This window comes from Onychomys torridus, chromosome 7, assembly GCF_903995425.1.
Source record: "Onychomys torridus chromosome 7, mOncTor1.1, whole genome shotgun sequence".
NCBI classification, from domain to species: domain Eukaryota; kingdom Metazoa; phylum Chordata; class Mammalia; order Rodentia; family Cricetidae; genus Onychomys; species Onychomys torridus.
Genome location: NC_050449.1, coordinates 68455117 through 68481085, shown reverse-complemented (window position 1 = coordinate 68481085; position 25969 = coordinate 68455117). Strand labels below are relative to the sequence as shown.

The 25969-nt window shown below is 40.0% G+C and overlaps 1 protein-coding gene across 2 annotated transcripts; it reads right to left on the bottom strand.

The window, feature by feature from the left end:
- Positions 1 to 3873: 3873 nt before the first annotated feature.
- On the bottom strand, positions 3874 to 25543 carry Arpp19 (cAMP regulated phosphoprotein 19). 2 transcript variants are annotated; one of them, XM_036193497.1, is made up of 4 exons: positions 25434 to 25543; positions 25214 to 25268; positions 11539 to 11661; positions 3874 to 7605 (listed from the first exon to the last, which is right to left on the bottom strand). In XM_036193497.1, exons 2-4 carry the CDS (start codon positions 25256 to 25258, stop codon positions 7435 to 7437), a joined length of 339 nt encoding a protein of 112 aa, XP_036049390.1. In that variant the 5' UTR covers positions 25259 to 25268; positions 25434 to 25543; the 3' UTR covers positions 3874 to 7434. The 2 variants fall into 2 exon arrangements, with proteins under 2 accessions (XP_036049390.1, XP_036049389.1); XM_036193496.1 differs by having other exon boundaries at positions 25438 to 25537.
- Between the last annotated feature and the right edge of the window lie 426 nt (positions 25544 to 25969).

The window sequence follows — 25969 nt, the reverse complement described above, 5'->3', positions numbered from 1 at the left end:
GAGGTTGTGGTTTTCCAAAACAGGTCTCACTATACGCCCCTCCACTGTCCTGGAACTCACTCTGTGGACCAGGCTGGCCTTGAACTCAGAGATCCACTTGTCTCTGTCTTCCAAGTGTTGGGATCAAAGGCAAGTAACAGCACACCCAGCCTCTATTCATGTATTTGGTTATGTATAAACCAGATTTATGTGCTAGGGTCACAGAAATGAAATAATTTCCTCTTTGATAAGTTAGAAGTTGAACAAAGAATGAAGAAAAGCAGGTAAGTTCTAAACGAGAGTGTTTAATGAAGGGGATCAGAAATTAGCTGTGGGGTTTAAATGCACATTAGTATGGTTAGTTTTGTCAACTTAACACAATTTAGAATCACCTAGGAAGGGAGTCTTTTTATTTTATTTTAATTTTTACATAGTAAGACCACTATTATTATTATTATTATTATTATTATTATTATTTTACATACAGGCAAAACATTTATTTTTTTCACTTGTTCAGAGAGCTGTTTTACATAAGTGAGATTCCTATTCATCTTCCCCCTCACTGTTTGATTTATGGCAGACATTTTTCTATAGGCGAATCCATAATCTAAAAAGATTTTAGCCTCCCCTCCTGAAAGTATGGCCAGCGTTTTCTTTCATCAGCTTGATATAGTACAAATTCTTATCCTAATAGTGAAATGTTTCATTAAAGCTTGCCCAGTGATTGAGTAAAACCAAAACTTATTGTAAGTCACAGTCATCCTAAAATCCCCCCTGCTAGGTAGCCTCCCTGGATCTGTGGATTGCAGTCTGATTGTCCTTTGCTTTCTATCTAGTATCCACTTATGAATGAGTACATACCATATTTGTCCTTCTGAGTCTGGGTTACCTCACTCAGGATGATTTTTTCTAGTTCCATCCATTTGCCTGCAAATTTCATGTCATTGTTTTTCTCTGCTGATTAGTACTCCATTGTGTATATGTACCACATTTTCTTAATTCGTTCTTCAGTTGATGGGCATCTAGGTTGTTTCCAGGTTCTGGCTATTACAAATAGTGCTGCTATGAACATAGTTGAGCATGTATCTTTGTGGCATGATTGAGCATTCCTTGGGTATATGCCCAAGAGTAATATGGCTGGGTCTTGAGGTAGATCAATTCCCAATTTTCTAAGAAACCGCCATACTGATTTCCACATTGGTTTGCACTCCCACCAACAGTGGAGAAGTGTTCCTTTTGCTCTGCATCCTCTCCAACATAGATTGTCATGAGTGTTTTTTATCAGAGCCATTCCAACAGGTGTAAGGTGGTATCTCAGAGTAGTTTTGATTTGCATTTCTCTGATGACTAAGGATGTTGAGCATTTCCTTAAATGTCTTTCAGCCATTTGAGATTCTTAGGGAGTCCTAATGAAGAACTGTTTAGAAAAGGTTGGCCTGTGGACGAATCTGTAGGGATTATCCTGATTATACTAATTGAAGTGGAAGGACCCATCCACTGTTGAGTAGCACCATTACCTAGGCAGGGTGCTAATACTGAACTAAGTAAAGAAAATAATTTGATCACTAGAATGCATGTTCCTGTTTTTTGTTTTTGTTTTTTTTTTTTTTTTTTTTTTTTTTTTGCTTTTTGTTTTTGTCTTGTGTTGCTTGGATTCTAATGGCTCCCTTGGGGGAGGGGTTGAGAAGGCATGGAATCAATGGCACAGACACCGGGAGTCAGTTGAAGGCAAATAATGAACTCATTTATTCAATAATAGGGAAGGCCTTATATACCCTCCCCTCCCAGCACCCAGTCTGTGTGGTTATCCCTGATTGACTGGGCACAATCAGGAACTCTGACAGCGATTGTTGCTAGGCCCTCAGCAGACTCCAGGTTGACTCATAAGGAGTACTTTATGCATGCCTTGGCAACTGGTCTGAGCCAATTTCCTAGACCCTATGGGCCTGTCCTACTATAGTCCTGGAACTCACTTTGTAGACTAAGCTGGCCTGCCTCTGCCTCCCAAGTGTTAGGATAAATGGTGTGTACCACCACCACCCAGCTTCCTCTCTGCTTAATTGAATACAATGTGACCAGCTATCTCAAGCTCTTGTTACTGTGACTTACAATGATTTCGTGGAACCTGGAATTGTGAGCTAGAATAAATGCTTTCCTCTCTAATTGCTTTTGTCAAGGTATTTTATCAACACAGCAATAAGAAACAAAACTAGGGCACAGTCTTTTCTTGCTGTGACATAACACCCAAGGAAACAAGAGTTAGATTTGCTTTGCTTCAGGCTTTCAGAAATTTCAGAGCTAGATTACTTCACTCCACTATAGGGTTTTTTGTTTGTTTTTGTTTGGGGCAGTAATGTTAATTAAACCCAGGGCCTTGTGCCTGCTAGGCAAGGGCTCTACCATTCAGCACCAGGTACAGTATCCTTGTTGAGTGTCAAGTCCAATAGAGAGATACTGGTTATCAACAAGGTATATGTGCCACTACTACATCCTTAGGGCCCCATGACCCTCTTACTTTTGGGTCTGAGTATGGTGAAGCAAATAGTGTGAAAGGCATGTGCATGGAGCAGTGGCCCACCTCATGGCAGACAAGAAGAAACCCAGAACCAGAGTCTCCCAAACCATGTCCTCAGCAACCCAGTCTCCATAAGGATGCATCACATCCACCCCCTCACAAGTCTATTGGATTGTGAATCCATCAGTGAATTAGACAAGAGCTCATAACCAAAAGACCCTCCTCCGAACACTGCATTCTGTAATATCCCATACCCAAACTCTAGAGACTATATGAGACTTACAATTTTTAAATCACTGTGTTGCCAGGAGGGCATTCAACTACTCAGGATGCTTAAGTGAATTACTTGAGCCCAAGATTGAACAAAGGCCTGGGCAACAAAACAAGATCTTTGTCTAAGAAAACCACTGTGGCTTCCATAGTAATGAATGTGGAGGGTCAGGGTAGGATGGCAGAGAGCAGGAATAGTCGGCAGCTACAGTAGTGGTGGCAGGCATGCTGGCTCATACCTGTAATCCCAACACTCAGAGGCTAAGCAGGAGGATTGCCCTGAGTACAAATGAAGCCTAGAGTAAAAGTTTGAAGCCAGCCTAGATTAGACATCCTGCCTCAAAAAATAAAACAAAAAACATTAGTGGTTTGGGGTATGGTACAATAAGGGTTTATGGGTGCTGGTCACTACTTCCCCCAAGGGGGTAAATGAGGATAACTTCAGAGTTCTTAAATGCCTGAGTTGGTGAAATCATGGAGGTATTTACAGAGTATGAATGTAGAGAGGATCAAATTGAAGAAAAAACAAGCTGCTTACATGCTGTTTTCAACCAACCTTCCTTACATAAGCTCACCTCTCTCCAACTCCTTGTTTTTGTGAGAATGAAATTTCCTTCACCTAAATGCACTTTTTTCTTCCTTCTACCTACCTCCACAGCATCTGATTTCTAATTCCATCTGAAAACTTCTGTTCTACACTGAAGCACTCATTCCTATAGAATTCTTAGGACTTTTCTGAGATGGTCTTATGAAGTTATGAACTCCTGATCCTCCTCTCTGCCTCCCTATGAGGTTATAGGCATGGGATGTGCATGCAGACACCGCTTATAAAGTGCTAGGAACTGAACCCAAAGCTTTGTGCAAGTTAGGCACGCACTCTACCAACTAAGCTATATCCTCAGCTCTGTGGACTTCTTGAAACTATTTCTACCTGTCTTTTTCATTTTTCTGTATCTAATATTACTACTGTAGTAGAGCAAGATGAGAACAGCAGGATTTCATTAACATTTAAATGAAAACAAAACCTAAGATCACAAATAATTTCTTTATAGTGGCTTAACTTCAGAAAACATACTGAAAAACATTAACAAATAAGACAAAACTGCATATTAAAATCAATAAAAATTAGGTAGATCCATTTATTTTGGGTGTATTTTACAAGTATAAGTTTGGAAGGGCTATTTGACAAACTTCAGCATTAACTGCCAACTCTACAGACATCTTTAACAAGAAAAGGCATTTACGTTGGCCCTTTGCATACAGTGTCCTATTGCATACCAAATGGTGGAGAAGCAGTGACAGATTTGAGGGCATGGTACTAAAGGAGTTAGATTATTTCTACTGCTATTGAATTGATAAATACCATACAAACATACACAAATGGGTGTCACCACCACCAGTAATTTATAGAATTGAAACCCATAGGTCTACCTACTTCAAAAGCTGGATCTAGTTAAGAGTATCCAATTGTCATTTATAGATGAGCTACAAGTTCCTTTGATTCTAATTTCTAAACGTTGTAGTGAGAAGTGGGAGAAAGAGACCCGGGTAAGATTGGCAGTACACGCCAAGGGAGATCAAGATGGTGCTTTAGAAAATGTAGGTGCTTCCAGTGGGCTGCAGGAAGGACACAGGGTGACAGAAATGGGTTACAATGAAGTAGTGAGTTTGAACATTGGGGGATGTGATGAAGCCATCACAGACAAGGCCTTGGTAGCCACTCAGAACTGCTCTTCCCACAAGCTACCTGCTTCTGACCATCAAATAGTAAGTTTAGAGCAGAGTTTGGGTGGATAGTTCAGTTTTGATCAGACTGTGATATTCAGATTAAGAATACAAGTCTGACTTAGTAATTACTACCAATACTCAGAGGTACACTTTGGGTACATCAAGTAAAAAGAGCAACTAATTCTAACTGTGGAAGTAATAACAGAGGCCTTGTCATGACCACCTTGAATAGTTTGGACATGTTTCATCATTAGTACAAGATTATCTAACAACTTGTAGACTACCAACATGCCCCCTCCAATCTATCCAAATGCTATTCCAACTAGACACGAGCTGCAACTGTCAATGTAGCCTTCAAGATATTTCTCATAGGAGCTACTGAACAAAACAAACTTAGACTTTAGCCAGTTTGCCTTAGTATTTTTATCAACTTCAGTTTACTCTAACATTAAAACTAGCCATTCCTTGGACACAACTTTGACATAGCAATGGACAATTAAGCTCATTTAATCAAAATCTTCACTAAATGACCAAAGAGCCTACAAAAATGTCTACAATAAACTGAGCTTTGAAGTAGAACACAAAACAGGAAAATGTAAAACTCCTCTCAAGCACCAATAATGGAAGCTATGCAGCTATACATACAAATCCTTAACAGGTCTTTCCTCATGGAAAATCCTGAGATTTTATTTAAGCACTGCTACTTTATAGAAGGCAGGTTGGTTTAGTGAGGAAACTTACTTCTGATAGTGATATTTTATTTGGGGCACTTAGTATTTCACAGATCCTCAAGTCTTGAGGTAGGTTAAATATCAGTGTCCTATTTTACAAATCAAAACTCAAGCAGGTGTTACTCACTTGTCATAAATTGAGTCTGGTGGTCAGGAAGAGCATGGCCACTCTGATTTCAGATTCATCTAACCTGAACTTAATAGTGATGGGATTGCAAATATCCATGGGGGGAAAAAGACTAGATATCAATCCTATGGTGAATTACACATATTACAGAATAGCTCATTTGCTCATTACAAATACATTGACATAGAACTAAGCTGTAAAATTACCAATATGGAGTATAGAGTGTGTTGCTTTTCTTCCTTTCAAGTTGAGTAGAGCAGGACTAATCACTAGTGTGAAACTATAGGAAAGCAGGTGCACAGAGCCACAATACAAAATGATGCCTGGAATCCCATAGTGGGGTAGGTCTCATCCCAGCCCAAGATAAGAGAAAGAACAGTATCAGCTCAGGCTGCTGCAGCTCAATATGCTTCTCCTAGGCCTGACATCCTGGAGGAAGGGCTCTAAGAGAATAGTAAACGTGTCCCAATAAAGTGTGCTAATGTTTTCACTACCACATAAACCACAAGTAAAAGTAATTGATATTTTATTAAAATGACATGTATAGGAGATACCTAAATAGTTTGAATGTTTTACCTATTATATAAATCACTGTAATTGTTATAAGCCCAATTCTCCTAGTTCATCCTAATTATTTAAAATTATTTAACCAGAATTCAGCTTATCCTGACAGATTCCTAGACCAATCTTTTCAACTACTTGCTTCATTATAAAGTTCCCTTAGGGATAAGAGTGTAGTTCCGTGGTACAGTGCTTGTTAAGCACATGTGAGACAGTGGTTTGATCCTCAGCATAACAAAAAACCCTCACAAAAATCCTTTTATTTAAGCAAGTTTAAAAAGTAGAGATAGACATGTATGCTCTCATATAAATGTAACAGCCCAACACGAGTCACAGAAGCAAAGTAAAGAGAAGTTGGGGGTTGAGAAGAATATAGAAGGCAGAGAATGCAAGCCTTTAACTTTAGTATCCCCAAAGTTGAGTGTGGAAGTAAAAAGTTTCTACATTAAGGAAGTTTATATAAATTATATGAATTATAATTTTTTTGTAAAGAGTCAAAACGAAATGTTCTGCATAGAACAGAAGATATGCCTACAGCAACATATCATATTTGTACAAGGCCACTGAAAGTCATGAATATTAGTAACAAATAAAAATGCTTAATTCTGTATCAGGCTGAGTAGATTTCAGTTTGGTATTCTAATAAGCTCAAGATTATAAACTATTCTTATACAAAAGCAGTAATGGTGGGCAGATTTGTGTAGGAAGTCTTGTGCTTCTGGTTGGCACATTATCTACTTTCTAATATGGTGAGATTAATACAGACGTTTGTAAAAGGTTGTGCAAAGCTGTTGTATTTACAAAAATGGCGCAAAAGTGAATGCAATAGTCAGTGCACGTGCACGCCCATTCACGTCTTCAACAAAGAAAGCTGTCCCAGCACTGCGGACCCGAGGAAGAGCATGAGCCTCGATGACAGCTGGCAAACACTGGAGTCACACAGGTCACCCAGAACGGGCAAATATCGCCCAGGTAAGATGCTCTTGTTAAAGCTGGAACAGCAGGTTTAAGGCCGTCAAGTCCAAGCAGTTATTCAAATCTTTTGCAGCCCATTTACTTGTGTCTGAATTATGTGACTTGTCTTCCAACTTGTGGTCTTAAACTTGTCTTACAAAATTCAAGAGGAAAATTACAGAAGAAATCAATACAACAGAGGTTCTATTAAATAAGAGTAACATACAAAGCTGTAATTACGAGGAAGTAAGGAAAGCCAGAATATTAAAGCTGTAAAACTTGCTTGCTACTTGTTGGAGCCAGCCCTACACCAGCTAGGTGATATGTACAATTATTATAACATCAATTACTTAAGTTGCTGTTACATGTCCTTTGCATCAGTGCACTGTTAAACTAACCAAAACCTCTACACATGTATGCTCCCTTACAACAGCAGCACACACTACCACTACCTGCAAAGCTGTCAGTCTCCAATGACATAGTGAGTGAAAGGAAACAGAAAGTGGGTAAGTAACGCAGTAAGGAGAAATAAAGGACATGAGAAGACCCATGCAGTTCAGCTCTTTTAATCAGCCAGCCAGCTTGCTAGCAACCAGGGATGGTTTCCGCTGAGGAAGGTCCTGTGGAGTGGGAATGTGGTCACCAGTGACTTCTGTCTTATCCGGGGCTGCAGCAGGAAGCTGCTTGTTCTTCATCTTTGCTTTTGCCATGTTGTAATCCCCAGAATCAAAATACTTTTGCTGCAAAAAAAAAAAAATTAGATTAGAATTTAAAAGTTCTTGATACCATTAGACTAATTTTGGTTGGAAGAATAAAGAAACCATAGCTTGAATCCTGTATTCATCATGTTTAGCTGATTTCTACTGAATGTCTGCTATACATAAACTAATACATCAAGAGCTAGCAAGAGATAAAAAATGACCAATTAAATCAACCATCCTAGTAACTTTTACAATCTAAGATGTTTTGGTCATTAAAGTCTCGGCTTGGCAAAAGCAAATGATACAGTGATGAAATGATGGCCTGGACAAATAATTGAGAAGAAAAAAAATGTCTCTCAGACTTTAGAGACCCTAAAATTAAGATCGCTGGGACTCACAGCTAGGTAAGACTGCTGAATGGCCTAGGAAGCAGGTCTTATCCTGACTAGTCTTTTGATAAGTCCCATCTGGCCTAAAGCCAATGGATCTATGATTAGATCAAGTTTTATATGGAGCAGTAACAATGAAATGTGGGCAAGGCACTTCTGAGGTTGCTACAGTATCATTTCTGCATGACACTTTAAAACGAATGTGGAATTCTAATGTCCCCAAATTAAGAAGCTGCTTCTAGCTACTTATGTGTGGCACACCTGGAATCGCAGCACTCAGGAAGCAGAGGCAGGAAGACAGACACTCAAAGCTTGCTTCAACTACATGAGACCCTGTCTTAAAAAGGAAAATGGAGCACTGCTTCTTTTACTGGCTGGCATCTGGACAACAAAGCAGCCTCGTAAATTTCTTGTGTTACTTAATGTACAAAGTAAGAAACTGAACACTGCAGGCTAAAATAAATAAATACACACACAAACAATTTTTTGTATGTTTACTTATTTAGCTTGTGTGTGTGTCAGAGAGGTTATGTGGAGGTCAGAGGGCAATTTTTACAATTGCTTCTCTCATTCCAACTCGTGAGTCCTGGAGACTGAACTAAGATTCCCAGGCTTGCCAGTAAGAACCTTTACCCTCTCTCATCTTGTAGTCCTAAGCACCATACAATTTCCTCCAATTTAATGGAACTCAGTTTCTAACTAGAAAAAAATTAATCAGAAAAGGATCTCATTTAATTGAATACTGGGATGCTCTGCTGAAGAGAGTAATAGTTACATTTTACTATTGCTAGAGTTTAAACTCACAGTGAAGCCCAGAGAATCTGAGCAAAGATACTGGTACAACCAAACCCGGCAGAACAGACACTGACAGGAAGTACATGTGAAGGAGACTGCTTTTTCTCAGGTTAGGGTCCAACAGATATAGTCTAGCAGTTTTTAGCTGTTTAATTTCTAAACTTCATGAGTATATACATACATACATACATACATACATACATACATATATATAAATACACACACACACACACACACACACACACACACACACACACACGCCATATATATTAGATTACTTCCTATAATCCTAAGCAGGACTATCAGAACAAGTCTGAGGCCAGCTTGGGCTACTTAGCCCCAGGCCAGTGTGAGCTATGAGACCCTATCTCAAGCAAAATAAACCCCTTAAAACCAAATAAAACATACTTTAGATCATATGGAGGCAATCTTACAAGTCTCTCTTCTCATTCATTCATTCATTCATTCATTCATTCATGACAATGTCTCATGTAGCCCAGACTGGCCTCAAATTCTAACTTGCTATGTAGCAGGGATGACTCTGAATTCTTGATTCTCTTGTCTTCTCCTGCCAAATGTTAGCATTACATATGTTCCACCACACCCGATTTCCCACTAAAATTGAGCAGCATTGACACTGTGTATGTTATCACCTAACATGACAAACCTTAAAGTCATGTTTATTAGAACTGGGCCCTCAGTCTTGGTACTTTACAAACCTTACAAATACAGAAAATCATGGGCTAGACTGTTCAAATCCTTACCCACTCTGATGGGCTGTAACTCACCATGGACATGACATTGTTGTTAGAAGCCCAGTGAAACTATAACACATTACTTTCATAATATCACCAATGGGTACAATACAGAAAAAAATCCAGTACAGTAATTAAATTTAATTTGACCCTCTCAAATAATGCAGAAACTAAGTTTCTTAGCTTGTTAACTATCATGGCAGAGGAAAACTGAAACCCAGACCCTTGTACCTCAAGACTTGAAACAAATTCTAGAACAACAAAAAGGCTTATTTCACTGATAGTTTGGGAAAATACAGAATCATTCAAACATTCAATTTCAAATTCTACAGAATTATTTGATTCAAGTGGCAAGTGAAGAAACTGTCTCCTAAATACTAGTAACCAGTCAAGTTCAAACAGGAATCTGATGCCTAGGATTGTATATGATTATGTCACAGCTGAAAATATACCTAAGAGTATGGTTCTGTAAGTCCAGGCACATCCCGCATAACTAGATTCCTAGTGAATGCAGTTCTCACTCTGATATTTCCAGTTACCCACACAGGATCTTTACAGTCATGATTTTAAATAACCACATATTCTATTTTGTTGACTGGTTATAACTTACGTTTCTCTGATACTGAACAATGACGCTGCTTCTAATTACAGTAAAAGCTTTAAGAGGGAAAAAAAGCCTTCAAATTTGAAGATATTTTTCTCTTAATTACACCCTTACATTAATTTATAAGAGATTAGTCAAATGTAAATATTTCCATGAATCTTCCATAAAACACTTTCAAAATTAAGAGTAATGATTTTAATGTTTATACAAAAAGTAACTAATTAACTACATTTAATTTCAAGCTCAGCAGTAGAAATTGTTCTAATACTTTTCCACTTTAGTTGAATTTAGTATGATGAAATTTCACTGATTACATCCATGATAGAAAACAGTGTCTGTTCTAATAGTTATATTTCCTCTGTTAAATTCCCTTATTTAGGGTCATGCTAGTATTTTTTAAGGTCCCTGATATTTGGAGTAATTTCCCTACTAGATTCTGTGTTGTGGTACAGAAAATTTGCATTTTTTCTATATTTAACATAATTGCCCACATATTATTATTTGAAATATGTGAATCCTTTAATTTCATACATTAAAAAAAACATGTTATTTGTTGATACCTTTAAAAATCATTTGTAAAAATCACATTTGGAGTTTTGAGTTGAGAAAACAGTCTATATGTAGCTATGTATGGTGCACACCCACAGACTTGTTTTTGTATATAAGTAGCCAATACCAATACACTTAAGGTAGTTACTTAAGGAGAAACATAAAAATATAGCATCTTATACAATAATTATCTTCCACATATACTTCACCATCCTCTGATCCTCACATGATAAAGAATTCAAATGTGTTTTAACTCTAATTTTCTAAGGAAGGAGTTGAGAGAAAATCAGTACTACTATTTCAACGCTAAGAAATAATGAAATGTTTTCAGTAATTTGAACTACTAAAATTATAACATGTAAATTAGATTAAAGGAATAAACTATGAAGCAAATTAGATGATTTTACAAGTGATCATTTCATCCAAATACAAAGGTCTTAGGCCTCTGGCTGTTACATGGGACTTGCTTTCCAATACATAAAAGCTTTAATAAGGGCAGGGGGGTACACCACCAGTTTCTAGATATCAGTTCTCTTTGAAAAGAGGGAAAGGGACCATACAGAAAATGCAGGGTAGGTTTGAGTTATATCTACATTTACTTTAATTACAAAGATGACAAAATATTAATATTAAATGAAGGTGGTGGTTACAGAAATTCTTTTACATTATTATCTGTACTATGCTACATACTTGAATATTTTATAATTTAAAGCATTATAATTGATTCTTTTCATACATATTCATGGTATGAACTATGTAAAATATTGACAAAGACAGACACATACACCTGGTAAGTAGAGACTAAAAATGCAGACATTCATCTCATGGCCTGCAGCACACTGAGTTCATTTCCCGTGAGGGAAGACACTCAATAACTTACCCCTTTCTGCAATCGTTTCCTTAAAAAATCGGAACCGCCAGGCTTTTGTCCCAAGTGTGGATACCTTGCTTTTAATTTTGCTTCTTCAGCTTTCTCTGGACTAGTCACTTTGTCTTCCATTTCCTGAAATAATTTCAAGTAAATTATTTCTGTTAGAGCTCAGTTTTTTGAAAATAATTCACCTTTTAATATCTGGATTCTGACTTTCGTTGTTGAATGCCAAGTAATACAGCTTCTGACTAAGAAAGCAAGCACAGAACCCTTTCAAACGCCTCTGTCTTTCTTCTCAAATGTCCCATGTGATAGCTCTATTATAGCTCTGTGATGCATGTATAACACCCCACACAGTGGATAAAAATACCCAGATAGCTCAGCTCTCAAGTCTTGCTTGCAGTTACTTTCCAGTCATGTATAATACATTCATAGTTAGTCACCTTCTATGGAACTCTTCAGCTCTTTATCTATATTTAGAGAAGTTTCTTAATATTATCAAAATCTAAAAGACCTTTCTGATTTCCTATCTATTCAAAATTATGTATGATTTTAAACTCCTTAGACTCTTTACTAGACATTAACAGCTGCCCAAATACTAGCATATTTTTCCTAACTAAATCAATTCAGAAGACCTTGATATCTGTAAAGGACAGAAATACGTTCAGCAATCTTCACGTCTGGCTGGGTATAAGAGCTCATGCCTGTAATCACAGCACCAGGGAGTCTGAGGGAGGAAGACTATGGTAAATTCAAGGCCAGCCTACTGTGAGTGAGTCCTGTCCCCCACCATCAAAAAGGGCAATTCTGTTCATGTCACATATTTTTAGGTCTCAAAGTCAGCTTCCTAAAAAGACCATCATTGAATGTACCCCTGCTGTGCTAAGGATTAAACTTGGGGTACTCGGTTATACTTGGTTACACCTCTAGTCCTGTCACTGTCTCAAGACCTTTTTCTCAAATACCTATCCTGATTAAATCCATATTCTTCAAAACACTATCTTACAGCAAAGAATTTATCACATCATGACAGGAACAATGAATCATGAAAAACTCACAGGTCTCCTATGATGGGAGGCTGAACAGCTGGCAAGGGTACTTTTAGCTATCGGACTCATTCTGAACTGGCAAAACCACTTTGGCACATTTTGAATCTCTAAGGTTATTTATGAAGAAAAACAGCAGAAATGTTAAATCTATAAATGTCAAACCAACTGTTCTTATATAACAAGTAAATAATTTATCTAGGAACTTTTCAATCTCATGTATTTTTTTTGGAGATTTTCCTCAAAATTACATTTATACATATTCTATTGTATTATCAACACTTAACTCACAACAACTCCCTTATACCCCACATTTTACTTAGCTTTTGAGCCTTTCCTGGAACTCGCTTTGTAGCCCAGGCTGGCCTCAATTACAGAGATTCCCCTTGGCTCTGCCTCCTGAGTGCTGGGATTAAAGGCATGCGCCACCACTGCCCAGCTGTTTTCTAATCTCTTTACATAAACCTGCCTTTTCTGATTCAGATGTCCTGCTTCCCCCTTTCAGGCCGCAGTTTCATGTATCTATGCTGACAATCTCTTACTGTGGCCATCCACACAAAATTTACTCCATACAAAATTTACTTGTGTATTCAGCACAGGTAAGACTCTAAATGACCATTTTTCCAGTCCTTACATTTAAGAAAGGTATGTCTAAAAGTTCAAGTGTGAGGTATACAATCTAAACCCTGGTAACTTTCAGTGTGTAAGCATTATCAACATGCTGCTGATTACTGTCACATTTAAAGCTAAGCCTCCATAAGCCACTACAACACTTCAGCTGGTATTCAAACTGCAATAACATCATTTTTTATGGTGCTTTTTGTTGTTGTTTGTCTTTGAGATGAGTTTCATTCTGTAGCTCTTGCTGTCCTGGAACTCACTGTGTAGACCAAGCTGGCCTTAGACTCAGAAGAAATCCACCTGCCTGTTTCTTGAGTGTTGTGGCAGTTCTTTAAGGAGTTTTTAAACCAGATTTCTGTCTTATAAAGTTTAGAACCTAACCAGATAAAGATATAAAGATACTGCACTTATGTAAAGCTGGAGACACTAATACAAAAATGAGGTGTGCTAGAGCCTTAGCGACATCTAGTGGCTGGCTGCTCACCCTTCACTATACAAATCTACTGCAACTCACTGGCATTCTCAGAGCGGCAATTTCAAAGCAAAACTGATGAAAAATTGATGAAAGGCCCTATTCTTGGGTTTCCCTGCCCATTTTAAATAATGCTTACTTGAAAAGAAGCCAAAGTCAACTACTGGCCTTTAGTCTCAGCACTTTCAAATCTTCCTGTCAGAATCGCCAGATTTTCTTGGGCCAGAAAGATTACACAGCAGCTAGAGGAGCTTGCCACATAAACCTGACAACCTGAGTTCAATCTCTTGCTTCTGATGGTGGACAGAGAGAACCAAGTCTGAGAGTTGCCTTCTGACCTTCACATGTATAGATAGCACACATCCACCCACACTCATGCTCACATAAGAAAAAATAATGAGGCTAGGCTGGTTTACATATCCAGTTCCATGTCTATGTGGAGAGACATTTTTTCTCCCCTCCCCACACATACCACTCAAACACTCTTCTTTTGATAACTTCTTGAACCCAGGATCTCAAATGTTTGAGACCAACGAGACCTCATCTCAAAACAAAGAGGACAGGGAGAGGAGAAAGGTAAGAGAGGGAGTGAAGGATGAAGGAGGAGAATCCAATCCTTGAATGTTCTTGTCAATACATAACACATTAATAAGTGCTATCAGTATAATTTCCTAGATGAATTCAAACTTTGTTCTGTATTCAACAGAAGGAAAGATATGAAAAGACAGACCTAAGGCACACTTTAAAATGAAGTTAAGCACTATCAAGACGTCTACAATACTTTTCAAGAACCATATAAAACATTCTTAACCTACTGCAGTTGCCAAAGTTTTAGGACCTTATATTAGATAACTCCAACAGATGAAAAAGTGTAGGAAAAAAGAGCCCATTTTTCTCTTGATCATGCTGCTACAGAGCAGCAGGCCCCTGTGAGTTCCTCCAGTGGGGTATCCACAGAGAATCAGGGGCTCTTGTAGCAGCTACATAGCAGTGGAGTAGATGAAAGGCTCCAAACACGACTTTCTTCAATCCTTGCCTCTGAAAATATCTTTTTCCCCTTCTGTTCTTCCAACCCTTTCAAGAATTTGTAATCTAGTACCCCAAATCATTTCCTTTCTGTTTGAAATATGCCAAGTAGCTTTTGTTCTTGCCCTCCTCATATGATGGTCAAGTGGAATAATTTATACTTATAGTTATGTTAAAAATAGAATTGGACACAGAATTTGCTATGATTACAGTTTCTTGAACATCAAAGATATTTAGCTAAGAACGAAAACAAAATGAAGAAGGGTGGCAGCGGTTGAGATAAAGAGAAGGAAATATAAAACAAAGAAAAAATAGGATACATATGCATGCATCAAATATTATACCGTAGATGTCTTTTATAGGAGGGGCAGGGGTGGGTAGGAAAAGATGAAGGGCTAGGGATGTAGTGTATGTCAGAGGGCAGAGGCCCTGGACTCATAATTGCCAGCATCTGAGAAGGAAGGAGGGTAGGTAAGAATAAAAGGGCTGGGGTGTGGCTCAGTGTAGAGCACTTGCCAAGAACGGGCAGGGCCCCAGGTTCAATTCCAAGTGCTGTAAAAATAAAATGAGACAAAAAGGAAAAACACATAAGAGGATAGTATTTTTAATTTAAATGTTTACAATTTGGAAGTCATGATGATTTATAATGACTGTCAAAATATGACAGGAACCAGAATCTCTAGGCACATCTGTAAGGGAGTTTGCAGATGGATTAATTAGGTGGCAAGATCTACTCTAGATATTGTCATATCATTTCAGAGGCTGGCGTACTAGGGACTGAATTTAAAAAAGGAAGTGGACTAAAGAGATGGCCCAGTAGTTTAAGAGAAGTTGTACTATCACAAGGACTGGAGTTTGGATCCTAACTATATAATAAGACAAGTTTTGTGCAAACACTTGTCACTCCAGCTCCAAAGGAAGCCCTCTTGTAGTCTTCACATGTGCATTTACACAAAACAAATAGATGCACACAAGTGCACACACACATGCACATACACCAAATATTAGAAGGGGTAAAAGGGAGAAAGATGAACACCAACATTCATCTCTGCTTCTGGCTATAGCTGCCTTGGCTCATGTTGCCATACTCTCCTAGCCATCATGGATTGTATCCTCAACCTCTGAGCAAAAATAAACCCTTCTTTTAAGTTACTTTTATCAGATACTGAGTCAGAGCAATGAATAAATTAATATATAAGTGATCATACTTTTTTTGGTGGAGGGGACAGAGTTTCTCTGTGTAGCTTTGGCTGTCCTGGTACTTGCACTGTAGACCAGGCTCATAGAGATCTGCTTGCCTCTGCCTCCCAAGTGCTGGGATTAAAGGTATGCGACATCACCACCAGGCTTGCATAATAAAATTTTAAAGGGGGCTAACTAAACAAAAATAAAGCATAAAATTTCCAAATTGGTAGTTTAGTAGTGAAGAAAAGAAAATCAATGGGGTAAGTTAATGAAATAATAATGGGACTAGACACCACACACACATATACATACAGAGCACAATAACAACAAAGGAACAGAAAAGATGTGATGTGATTAAAAAAAACAAAAAACAAACAAACAAACAAAAAAAAACCCGGCAGCAATAACAAAGGGTAAGATGATAGGGAAAAAAAACTAAAGTGCCAATGATCACAATAACCATAAAAGGACTGACGCCCTGTCCATTTAAGTCTGTAGCTGGAAGCCAAGGGAGACAGTCATGCCTGTAATCCCAGTATTTGAGAGACAGAGCCAAAAGGATTGCCAACATAGGAAGTTCCAGGCCTGTTCAAAAGGCCAAAATAAACAAATATAAATTCAGAGCCAGATTTTAAACAGCAACAACAAAAACTAGTCAGTTACCAAGTAAAATTTAAAAAGTGAAATAGGTAGAAAGTAAACACAGGGGAAATAACATACTAGACAAGCCCTAATCAAATAAGAGCTAGTGCATCTATATTGAATAACATAGATACTAAGACAAACACATTATTAGAAATATATAGGCCAGTCAGGTGGTGGCTACACACACCTTTAATCCCAGCAGAAGCAGGTGGATCTCTAAGTATGAAGCCAGTCTAGTCTAATCTACATAGTTAGTTCCATGACAGCTGGGGCTACACAGAGAAACCCTGTCTCAAAAAAACAAAACAAAACAAGACCCCCAAACCAAACCAAACAGAAAGATATACAGAGGCCCTGCTCTCTGTGCAGCTCCCATGGTAGGCATGGGATAGTAAGTGCTACTTATTGGTCCCCAACAATGACTGTATAACCTGCACACAGGTGCCTGATCCTTGAAAGTGGGTCCCAGAACCACAATAGGGATTGAAGACAATCACTGTTTTGTCCTTGAAGGAAACCTAACTGGCACTAGAGGCCCACCCAGGAACAGGGCTGTTTTCCCTGAGGAATGAAAGCCAGGGGTCTGGAATCTCCCCTTTGGAGGTGACTGGGATGGAAGCAAGGCTGACCAGGTGACTGGTCTCAGAGCTAGAGATCACTTGAGTATGAGTTCAAGGACCGTCTGAATAAACTTCCTGAGAGCTCAGTGTCCTTCCCCAAAGAAGACAGTGGTAACTTATATTTACTTTATCTTACAAGTACTTGGTTTTACAAAGGAGATCCTAGTCATTTCTTTTACGTGTATGTATGATGTGTGGAGGCATGTGCATGTCATAACAGAGAAGTGTGGAAGTAAGTCAAAGGATAACTTTCAGGAGTCAGTTCTTTTATTCCACCATTAAGATCTGGAGATCAAACTAGAGTTGTCAGGCTTGAAGGCCAGAACCTTAACACTCTAAGCCATCTCACGGGTCCCTGATAAAGTATTTTAAAGAAGAAAACAGAAGACTATCAGGTGTGACTATGTATCCCAACATTTCTAGCATTCAAGGGTCTGTGGAAGTTTGTGATGAGTTCAGGGCCTGCCTTGGCAAGCACACCCTGCCTCAAAACAAAACAAAAGGAAGTCACACAAAGACTGTACATGTGTGCAGTAGACTTAATTCAGCGGCACATCAGTTGCTTGGGATGTATGAAGACCTGAGTTTAACCCACAGCAGGGTCAAGGGAAGGGCAACAAGCAAAGAAACTAGTAAGAGTCAAGCAGTCTCAAAATTCCAGGCAAGATTACAAGCCTGAGGACAGCTTGGGTATCCTAGTGATTTCCAGACCAGCAGGGGCTACAAAATGAGACCCTGTTAAACAAAAACTTAAAAGCTGGGCATATGAAAATCCAGCATGTACAAAGTGGAGACAAGAGGAGCAGGGGTTCCAGGCCAGGATGCAATACATAAAGCCAAGCCTTAAAAAACAACAGCAAAGGGAGAGCAAGTTCCAGGACAGCTAGGGCTACACAGAGAAACCATGTCTCAGAAAACAAAACAAAACAAAACAAACAACAGTAAAAGAAGCTGGGCAGGCGTGGTGACAAAGCCTTTAATGCCTCCAGCACTCAGGAGGCAGAGGCAGGTAGCTTTCTAGAGTTCAAGGACAGCCTGGTCTACATCAAGAGTTTCAGAAAACAAACAAACAAAACCAACCAAACAACCACAATAACAAAACTCCCAACCAACCAACCAAGCAACGAAACCACCCCCAAAAGCCCTCACAAAAGTAAAGGGCCACTTGTCACCAAGCTTAATCCCTGGGTCCCAGGTGGCAGGAGGAAGAGAACAGACTCCCAACAAGTTGTTCTCTATTCTGCACATATGCACTGTGGCATACAGGTGCTGGGACTGTTTTTCTGTATGCTGTGAATGTGTTGCTCTGATTGATTGATAAATAAAACACTGACTGGCCAGTAGCCAGGCAGGAAGCATAGTACAGGAGGAATAAGCAGAGGAGAATTCTGGGAAGTGGAAGGCTGAGTCAAGAGATGCTGCCAGCCGCTACTGCCATGAGAAATAACATATAAGATACCTGTAAGCTACGAGCCACATGGCAAGGTATAGATTTATAGAAATGGGTTAGTTTAAGATATAAGAACTGGATAGCAAGAAGCCTGCCATGGCCATACAGTTTATAAGTAATATAAGTCTGTGTGTTTACTTGAGTCTGAGCAGCTGCAGGACTGGCAGGTGAGACAGATTTGTACTGACCATGGACCAGGTGGAACACAGGAAAATTCCAGCTACATACAGGAGCTTGCACACTCACATTCATCCACTAATAAAATGTAATAAAATGTAAAACCTTAAAAAGGAATGTCAAACTCAAAAAAAGAAAAGCTTTAAAAATTCAAAGCTGATTTTGAAATTTTATTCTATAGAAACTCTTGTCACAGGTTTCTATATTTTAACAATACATGATAAAATAAAGTGTAATTACATATATATTATATATTTATATATTTATAAATGCATGTATTTATATATTCTTGACAAATAATGGTAGGATGGGTATCAAACTGTTTTCCTATAGTCTACACTTAGAAGAGCTGGAGATGTAGGTCAGTGGTAGAGTGCTTGCTTAACATATGCATGATATTCCCTAGGTCCAATCTCTATTCCTAAAAAAAAGTTAAATGATTATTTTATATTCTAATAAGCTGATAATTTTATCAGAATGTCATGTTTTAGCCTGTGGCTGCTACATAGCTCAGCAGTAAAACCTGAGCACTCAAATTAAGTTCTCTGTCTGCTAAGCAATATGTTCACTAATGCACTGATGAATTAACGAAGGCCAACTGACCTTTTCAGATACTGTGAAGAAAGTTCAACTACTGTTACCAATTTATAGAGAATCACCTTTGTCCTGTAAATCCTTACTATTTAAAGTGCTTGGCATTTAATGACAGTAAGTAAAAGTCTCCAGAATGAACACAATGTCCTTCGACTGCGTCCATAAAACCAAGAAACTTTCTACACAAACAGATTTACTATCAGCTCAAGAACATTGATGCAACAGAATTAATAGGCTAAGGAATGTAAGTTATAAAGTACAAATCTTATACCAACAACAGAAACAACTCTAACAAGCTGGTTGGACTGGAGATGTAATTCAGTAGTAGATCGTCTATCTAACATGTACAAGGCTCTGGGTTTCATCCCCAGCACCACAAGATGCAATATGACTGAAACCCCAGTACTCAGGTGGTAGAAGTAATAAAGTAAGGAGTTCAAGCTCAGCTTGGGATAAGAGACCCCATTTGACACAAGACAGAAAAGTCTGAATAGAAAAAAAAAAAAAAAAACAAAAAAAACAGCCGGGTGGTGGTGGTGCATGCCTTTAATCCCAGCACTTGGGAGGCAGAGGCAGGCAGATCTTTGTGAGTTCGAGGCCAGCCTGGTCTACAGAGTGAGATCCAGGAAAGGCGCAAAGTTACACAGAGAAACCCTGTCTCAAAAAACCAAAAAACAAACAGAAAAAAAAAAGAACAGTATTAAGCCTACCAGTGAAAGAAGGTATAATAAAACAGCTCCAGAAAATATCAAGACTAACTAGAATTTTTTAAAGCCGGTGGGGTGGGGAAGCATTTTATATCTACTGTTAAACACTGATATAAGGAAACAGTCATGTTATGCATATGATTAGGGATGTTCAGGGAAATGTACTAGGCAGGTTTTGTCATTAGAAGACAGCAGAGTGGGGCTGGAAAGATGGCTCCATGGTTAAAAGCAATGGCTGCTCTTCCAGAGGACTTGGATTCAACCTCCAGCACTTACACAGACAGTGGCTCACAATGGTCTGTAGCTCCAGTCCCAGGGGATCTGATGCACATTTCTGACCTTCTATGGTACCAAGCAGCACACATACACATAGACGTACATGGAGACAAAACACCCATTAAAACAAACAAATAACAAACAACCAATAAAAGTGTCATGTGTAAGATTTAAGAAGCCTCTCATGAAGAAGAGGATACATTTTTTGCCCTCTGTGTCCTTTCTCATGGTTTAATGAGCTTAAGATGTCTGAAACTGGAGCAGCCATATTGCATTAAGAGCTGAGGTGTTAAGAATGGCGGAGCAGCAGCAAGGACATGAATCCTGTAAACCTCAGAACCACTCTCCCACTCCTGGGCTGGCCTTTTGTGCTGCTTTGCCAAGAGAGAAAAATAACTTCCATCTTGTTCAAACTACTACTAGTTTCACTCCTGCCACATGTAACCAAGCATAATTCTGATGAAAGAAAAAGCATGTAGGATTTAGACACAAAGACTTGGACAAGCCGGGCAGCTGTGCGCACGCCTTTAATCCCAGCACTCAGAGGCAGAGCCAGGTGGATCTCTGTGAGTTCCAGGTCTCGAAAAACAAAACAAACAAACAAAAGTCTTGGACAAGCAGGTTTTGTCTGAGGATGGAGAAGAAGCGTCAATAAGAAATGGAACAGTGTAGGCAAGGAGGGGACTTCTGGGAGATGAAGCAAGAGAATGTGATGAAAGGAGGCTGAACAGCAGGCTGGTGAGCTTGGACTTCATCCTGTGACAGATAATCGGGGCAGATAAACTTACTCCCAGCCAGGACTGTCCAAGGTCATCCCTGTAACATCCACCTCTAGACAGCCTTTGAGAGAACTTGCAGTGGAATGGAACTGGAGGTTTTACTCTGAAACATTCTGTTAACAATTCTCTTACTTCTCCACCATGCACAAAAATACCAGGCCTGCCTTTTTTTTTTTTTTTTTTTTTTTAATTTTGTACTTTTGGGTTTTTGTTTTTGAGATATGGTCTCTACATAGCTCTGGCTGTTCTGGAACTCACTATGTAGACCAGGCTGGCCTTAAACCCACAGAGATCCACCTGCCTCTGCCTCCAGAGTACTGGATTGAAGGCATGCGCTGCCACACCTGGCCCATATCTTTTTAAAAAAAGATTTATTTTTAAGTTAGTGTGTTCTGTCTGCATGTATGTCTGTATACTTACTACTCACATGCCCACAGGGGTCAGAAGAGGACACTGGTCCTCTGAAACTGAAGTCACAGGTGGTGGAGAGCCACCTCTCCGGCCTGGCTAGGTGTTCTTTTTTTTTTTCCTTTAAATTTTTATTTATTTATTTTGTTTTTCAAGACAGGGTTTCTCTGTGTAGCTTTGCGCCTTTCATGGATCTCACTTGGTAGACCAGGCTGGCCTCGAACTCACAAAGATCCGCCTGCCTCTGCCTCCCGAGTGCTGGGATTAAAGGCCTGTGCCACCACCGCCCGGCTCAGGTGTTCTTTCAATACAGCATTCAGTTCTACTTCAGTTGGTCTTTCTAAGACACTTCATTTAGTTTGATTAAAATAACCTCTAGATAACTTGCTACTAGCATCTTAAAAAAACAAAACAAAACCAAAGCCACAGCACGCACATATGCATTATGTATTTAGTTTTGTTCATATTTTTAAACTGGGCCAAATTAAGGTTTTTATGCTATATCACCATGGGCTTTCTGTATTATACCAGACAGCTTCTGCTTCCAGACTGCTGGGATTATTAGGTGTGATCCACTATGCCTAGCTTGAACTAATTTTAAAACATTAAGTTATCTTCAGTTCTAGATAGTTAAATGACCTCAGAGCTTCTATTAAAAAGGAAAACTTAGTCATCACATGGCCTATGGGATAATTAACTTTTAAAAGCTGCTACCATTTCTCAATATATTTAGTTTCAACACGATACCAGCTACAATGAATAGTTTATAGATAGGCTGTGTTTCTGTTTTAGACTGATACAAATTGAGAGACAGATATCTGCGTTTTTAATGCTCACACATATTTAATTAATGTCGCAGTTAAAAATAGGTGCCTATTTGATTTCCTTCTCTTTTTAAAGTTTTGCTTTCTAATTGTATTTCCACTGGTTTCTTAACCATTCATAAAGGGTAGAAAGTGACCTTGTCCTATTCCTTGCAGGGTCCAGCTATCTTTACTTTTATAGACAATAAGCTACCAGAAAATCTTAGAAGTATTTTTAACTGAATACTTTGACTATAATTGAAAGGTCAACTGGGAACAGAGACAATAATCAACTTTTTAGGTCACGTAACTGTTCTTCCAAATAGAAGAAACAGGTGATTTGGCTCACAAGAACACAGAAGTGACTCTGCACATTTTCCTCCTGTTTAAGGATAGAGTTCATGCCTTAGGCACTTAAAATCTACAACCAATCTTCAATTCAAAAGGGGACATTATATTCCCAACACCTTCTAATTTATATTAATGACATTAGCTAGAAACAAAAAGATCTAAAAAAATGCTTAAAGAGAAAAAATCATAAAGACAAAAGATTAAAGTTATCATTGATATTAGATATTGTATTGGGCTATTTTAATCAAAAGTATTTATACTCTAGAAATCAATACTTCAAACTTTGGTAACATATCAACAAATCTTGTCACCCAAAATTATTTTAGTTGAGTGTAATGGCAGTGGGACTGTAATCCTTGAACTTGGGAGGCTTAAGGCACTTCAAGTCAAAGGTCAGCCAGGGCTACAGAGTAAGCCCCTGCCTGAAAAATAATTAAACAAGGGCCAGCAAGATGGCTCAGTGGGTAGGAACTCTAGCCACTGATCCCAACAACCCAAGTTCAATCCTGGAACTCTTCCGGTAGAAGGAGAAAATCGACTCCTGTAGGCTGTTCTCTGACCTCTACACAAATATCCCCAACATTTAAAAAAAAATTACCTACCACACCATTATGTATTAAATTAAAACCAAGATTCATTTCAGTGTATTTAAAACAAGACAGACATGGGCTTTGAGTTCCTAAAATCTAAGCAATTATGAACACAAAGTTTACAATATGAACAGGTAATATATAAGATTACTACTAAGACTGTAATCCTTAAACTGTATGCATTTTCTCTATCTATCTATCTTTCTTTCTTTTTTTGGCTTCAAAAATTCATTGCTCAGCTGGGCCTCATGGCACAGGCTTGTAACTTGAGCCACTAGGTGTCTGAGCCTAGAGTCACCAAATTGAAGGCTTGTCTGGGCAATTTAGGGAATCATTTCAAAACTGAAAACAAGAAGGCCAGGCCAGCACGGTAACAGAGCAATAGTGTCAGGGCCATCCGCTCTAGCTAGCCTGAGCTACACCAGCTCTTGTCCCAGAAAGACAAAACAGGGGCTGGGTGGCTAGTCAGTCAGTACAGTGCTTGCTGTGAACACACATATTCTCTCTTTCTCTCACTGGCTGTTCTCATGAAAACAGAAGGGAACCCCAGGAATAGAGCTCAGTGATCAAGCCCTTGCCTAGGCTGCCCCAGAGGCCATCCTGCAGAAAGAAAAAGGACAGACAGAAGGGAGGGAGAAGCCATGCAAAGTATCATACAGCCAAACACCGCAGTGCTCTTCTTATGTTTGTTCTCTCTTCTCATCAGTTAATTTACAAGCACTCTCAGAACAGAACTACGGCAATGGAAGAAATAACAGGAAAAGTTAACACTATTAGGAACATATGGAATGGGCACAGAGCACTCATCCACAGGGCAACACTAAGTACAAGCCCTAAGAAAGTTTGAACATTACACCAAGTCTCATTTACAGTAAAGCAGTTTGTTATTAATTATCAATTAATTTGAGACTGGGTCTCATTATGTAGCTCCAGCTGGCCGGGTACTCACAGACATCTGCCTGCTTTTTTGCCTGAGAGCTGGGATTAAAGGCGCAGTTTGATTGTTAAGAAAAATCGACGGGAACTCTTCATAAACAATTTAAGAAACGAGACCAAGGACTCTTTTCCTTTCTGAGTTAATTGACTCCATGTACCCAGGAAGGCAGGGCATCAGAATAATTAATTATAATGGAATGGGCAGGCAATAGCCCCGATAAACATATAGGCCTGGTATTCCTAGACGGATTACTAGCTCATTTCCCTTCATCAGCGCTGAATACAAATGAGCGGACAGAAATATCCCCATGTCTCAAGAAATATCTGATTAAATTAGTGAAAACTTGTAAAGCTCCAATTCTCGAATTTTAGTCAAGGACCCCATGCAAACCCCACCAGCTAGCATTTCTGAGCATAAGTCGTGCTGGGTTTACAGTTTCTCGTTTGGGCCTCAGTGCCGTCGGAAGGGAGTGGGCACTAGGACCCGGACTTAATCCACGGGGAAACTGAAGCCCAAAGGGTTTAGGAACAGATCCTAGGCTCACAATCCTAATCCAGATCTGCATCGCTCCCCCGATCCCCAGATCCCCCGATCCCCCGATCCCCCTTGGAGACACCGCTCTAGGAGTTACCTGCAAGCTTACAAGTGGCCGGAGCGCTTCCGGGGGAGGGGGGGGGCTGGGCTACACAACGTCCTAAGCAAACAAAAGCTCACTATAAAACTTGGTTCCTAGCACGGGCCCGAGTCCTGGCTCTCTCGTATGCTTAGGTGACACACCGAGGCACCGGAGAGGAACGTTAGGTGTCCAGGCCGCCTGGGGGTCGGGGGAGGCGGTTGCGGGAGGAGCCGAGCGCCTCGTGTGGTGTGGCCAGGCGGCGGCCGGCGGAGGGCTCCTTCAGGCCGGCCGCGCTCAGGCCGCGCTCCCGCAGGCCCGCCGGCCAAGGCTCCCGCCACACCTGGCTCCCGCAGACCCGCCGGGCCAGGCCGGCACGCTCACCTTTTGCTCCTCCGCCGACGCTGCTTCAGGGACTTCCGCGGACATGGTGCTCCTTCTGCAGAAGAGACGCCGGGAGAAGACTGATTACCGGGGTGGCCAGCCCGCCCGCTGCCCTCTGCCTGCCCCGCTGCTCGCCGGGCTGGCGCCTGCCGCCTTGTGACGACACGGGCCCCGGGAGCCCGCAGCCCAGGCCCGCCAGACTCCCGCGCCGCACCCTTACCTACCTATCCCCGCGCCTCCGGCCCTGCGACGCCCAAGCACTTCCTCTTTCCCTCAAAGGTTGCGGCTCGCGCCTCACCTCACTTCCGTCCAAGGGCGCCCGGTGCTTCCTGGGAATTGTAGTTTACCTGTGGCGCTGTCTCTATTCCCCGCCTCTCCAGGCATCTCTGACCTCCCATTCACACATCTGCTTGCTCTGGGCTCTGCAGTAGCTCGGCTTCAGCTTAACCCCATCCACCATCACTTCTCCATTCCTCCACCTTGTCTCAGCACGATCTTATTTTCTTAGCTCAACCTCTTCAAAGATATCACTGCTCTGGAGAGTTCCATAATGAGCACAGCATCATTGGACAGGAATTGTGATTACTTTGGTAATGCCACCTTCCCTCTTCATATTAGCCACACTCGGGAAGAGGCCAATATTTCACTCTGAGACCCTCCCAGGCCTTGGTATGTCCTATGTAATAAATAACCGATGAATGAATTCAGCTTCCATTCCTCATTATTACACGGAAGTCAGCTCAAAACATTGAGCTC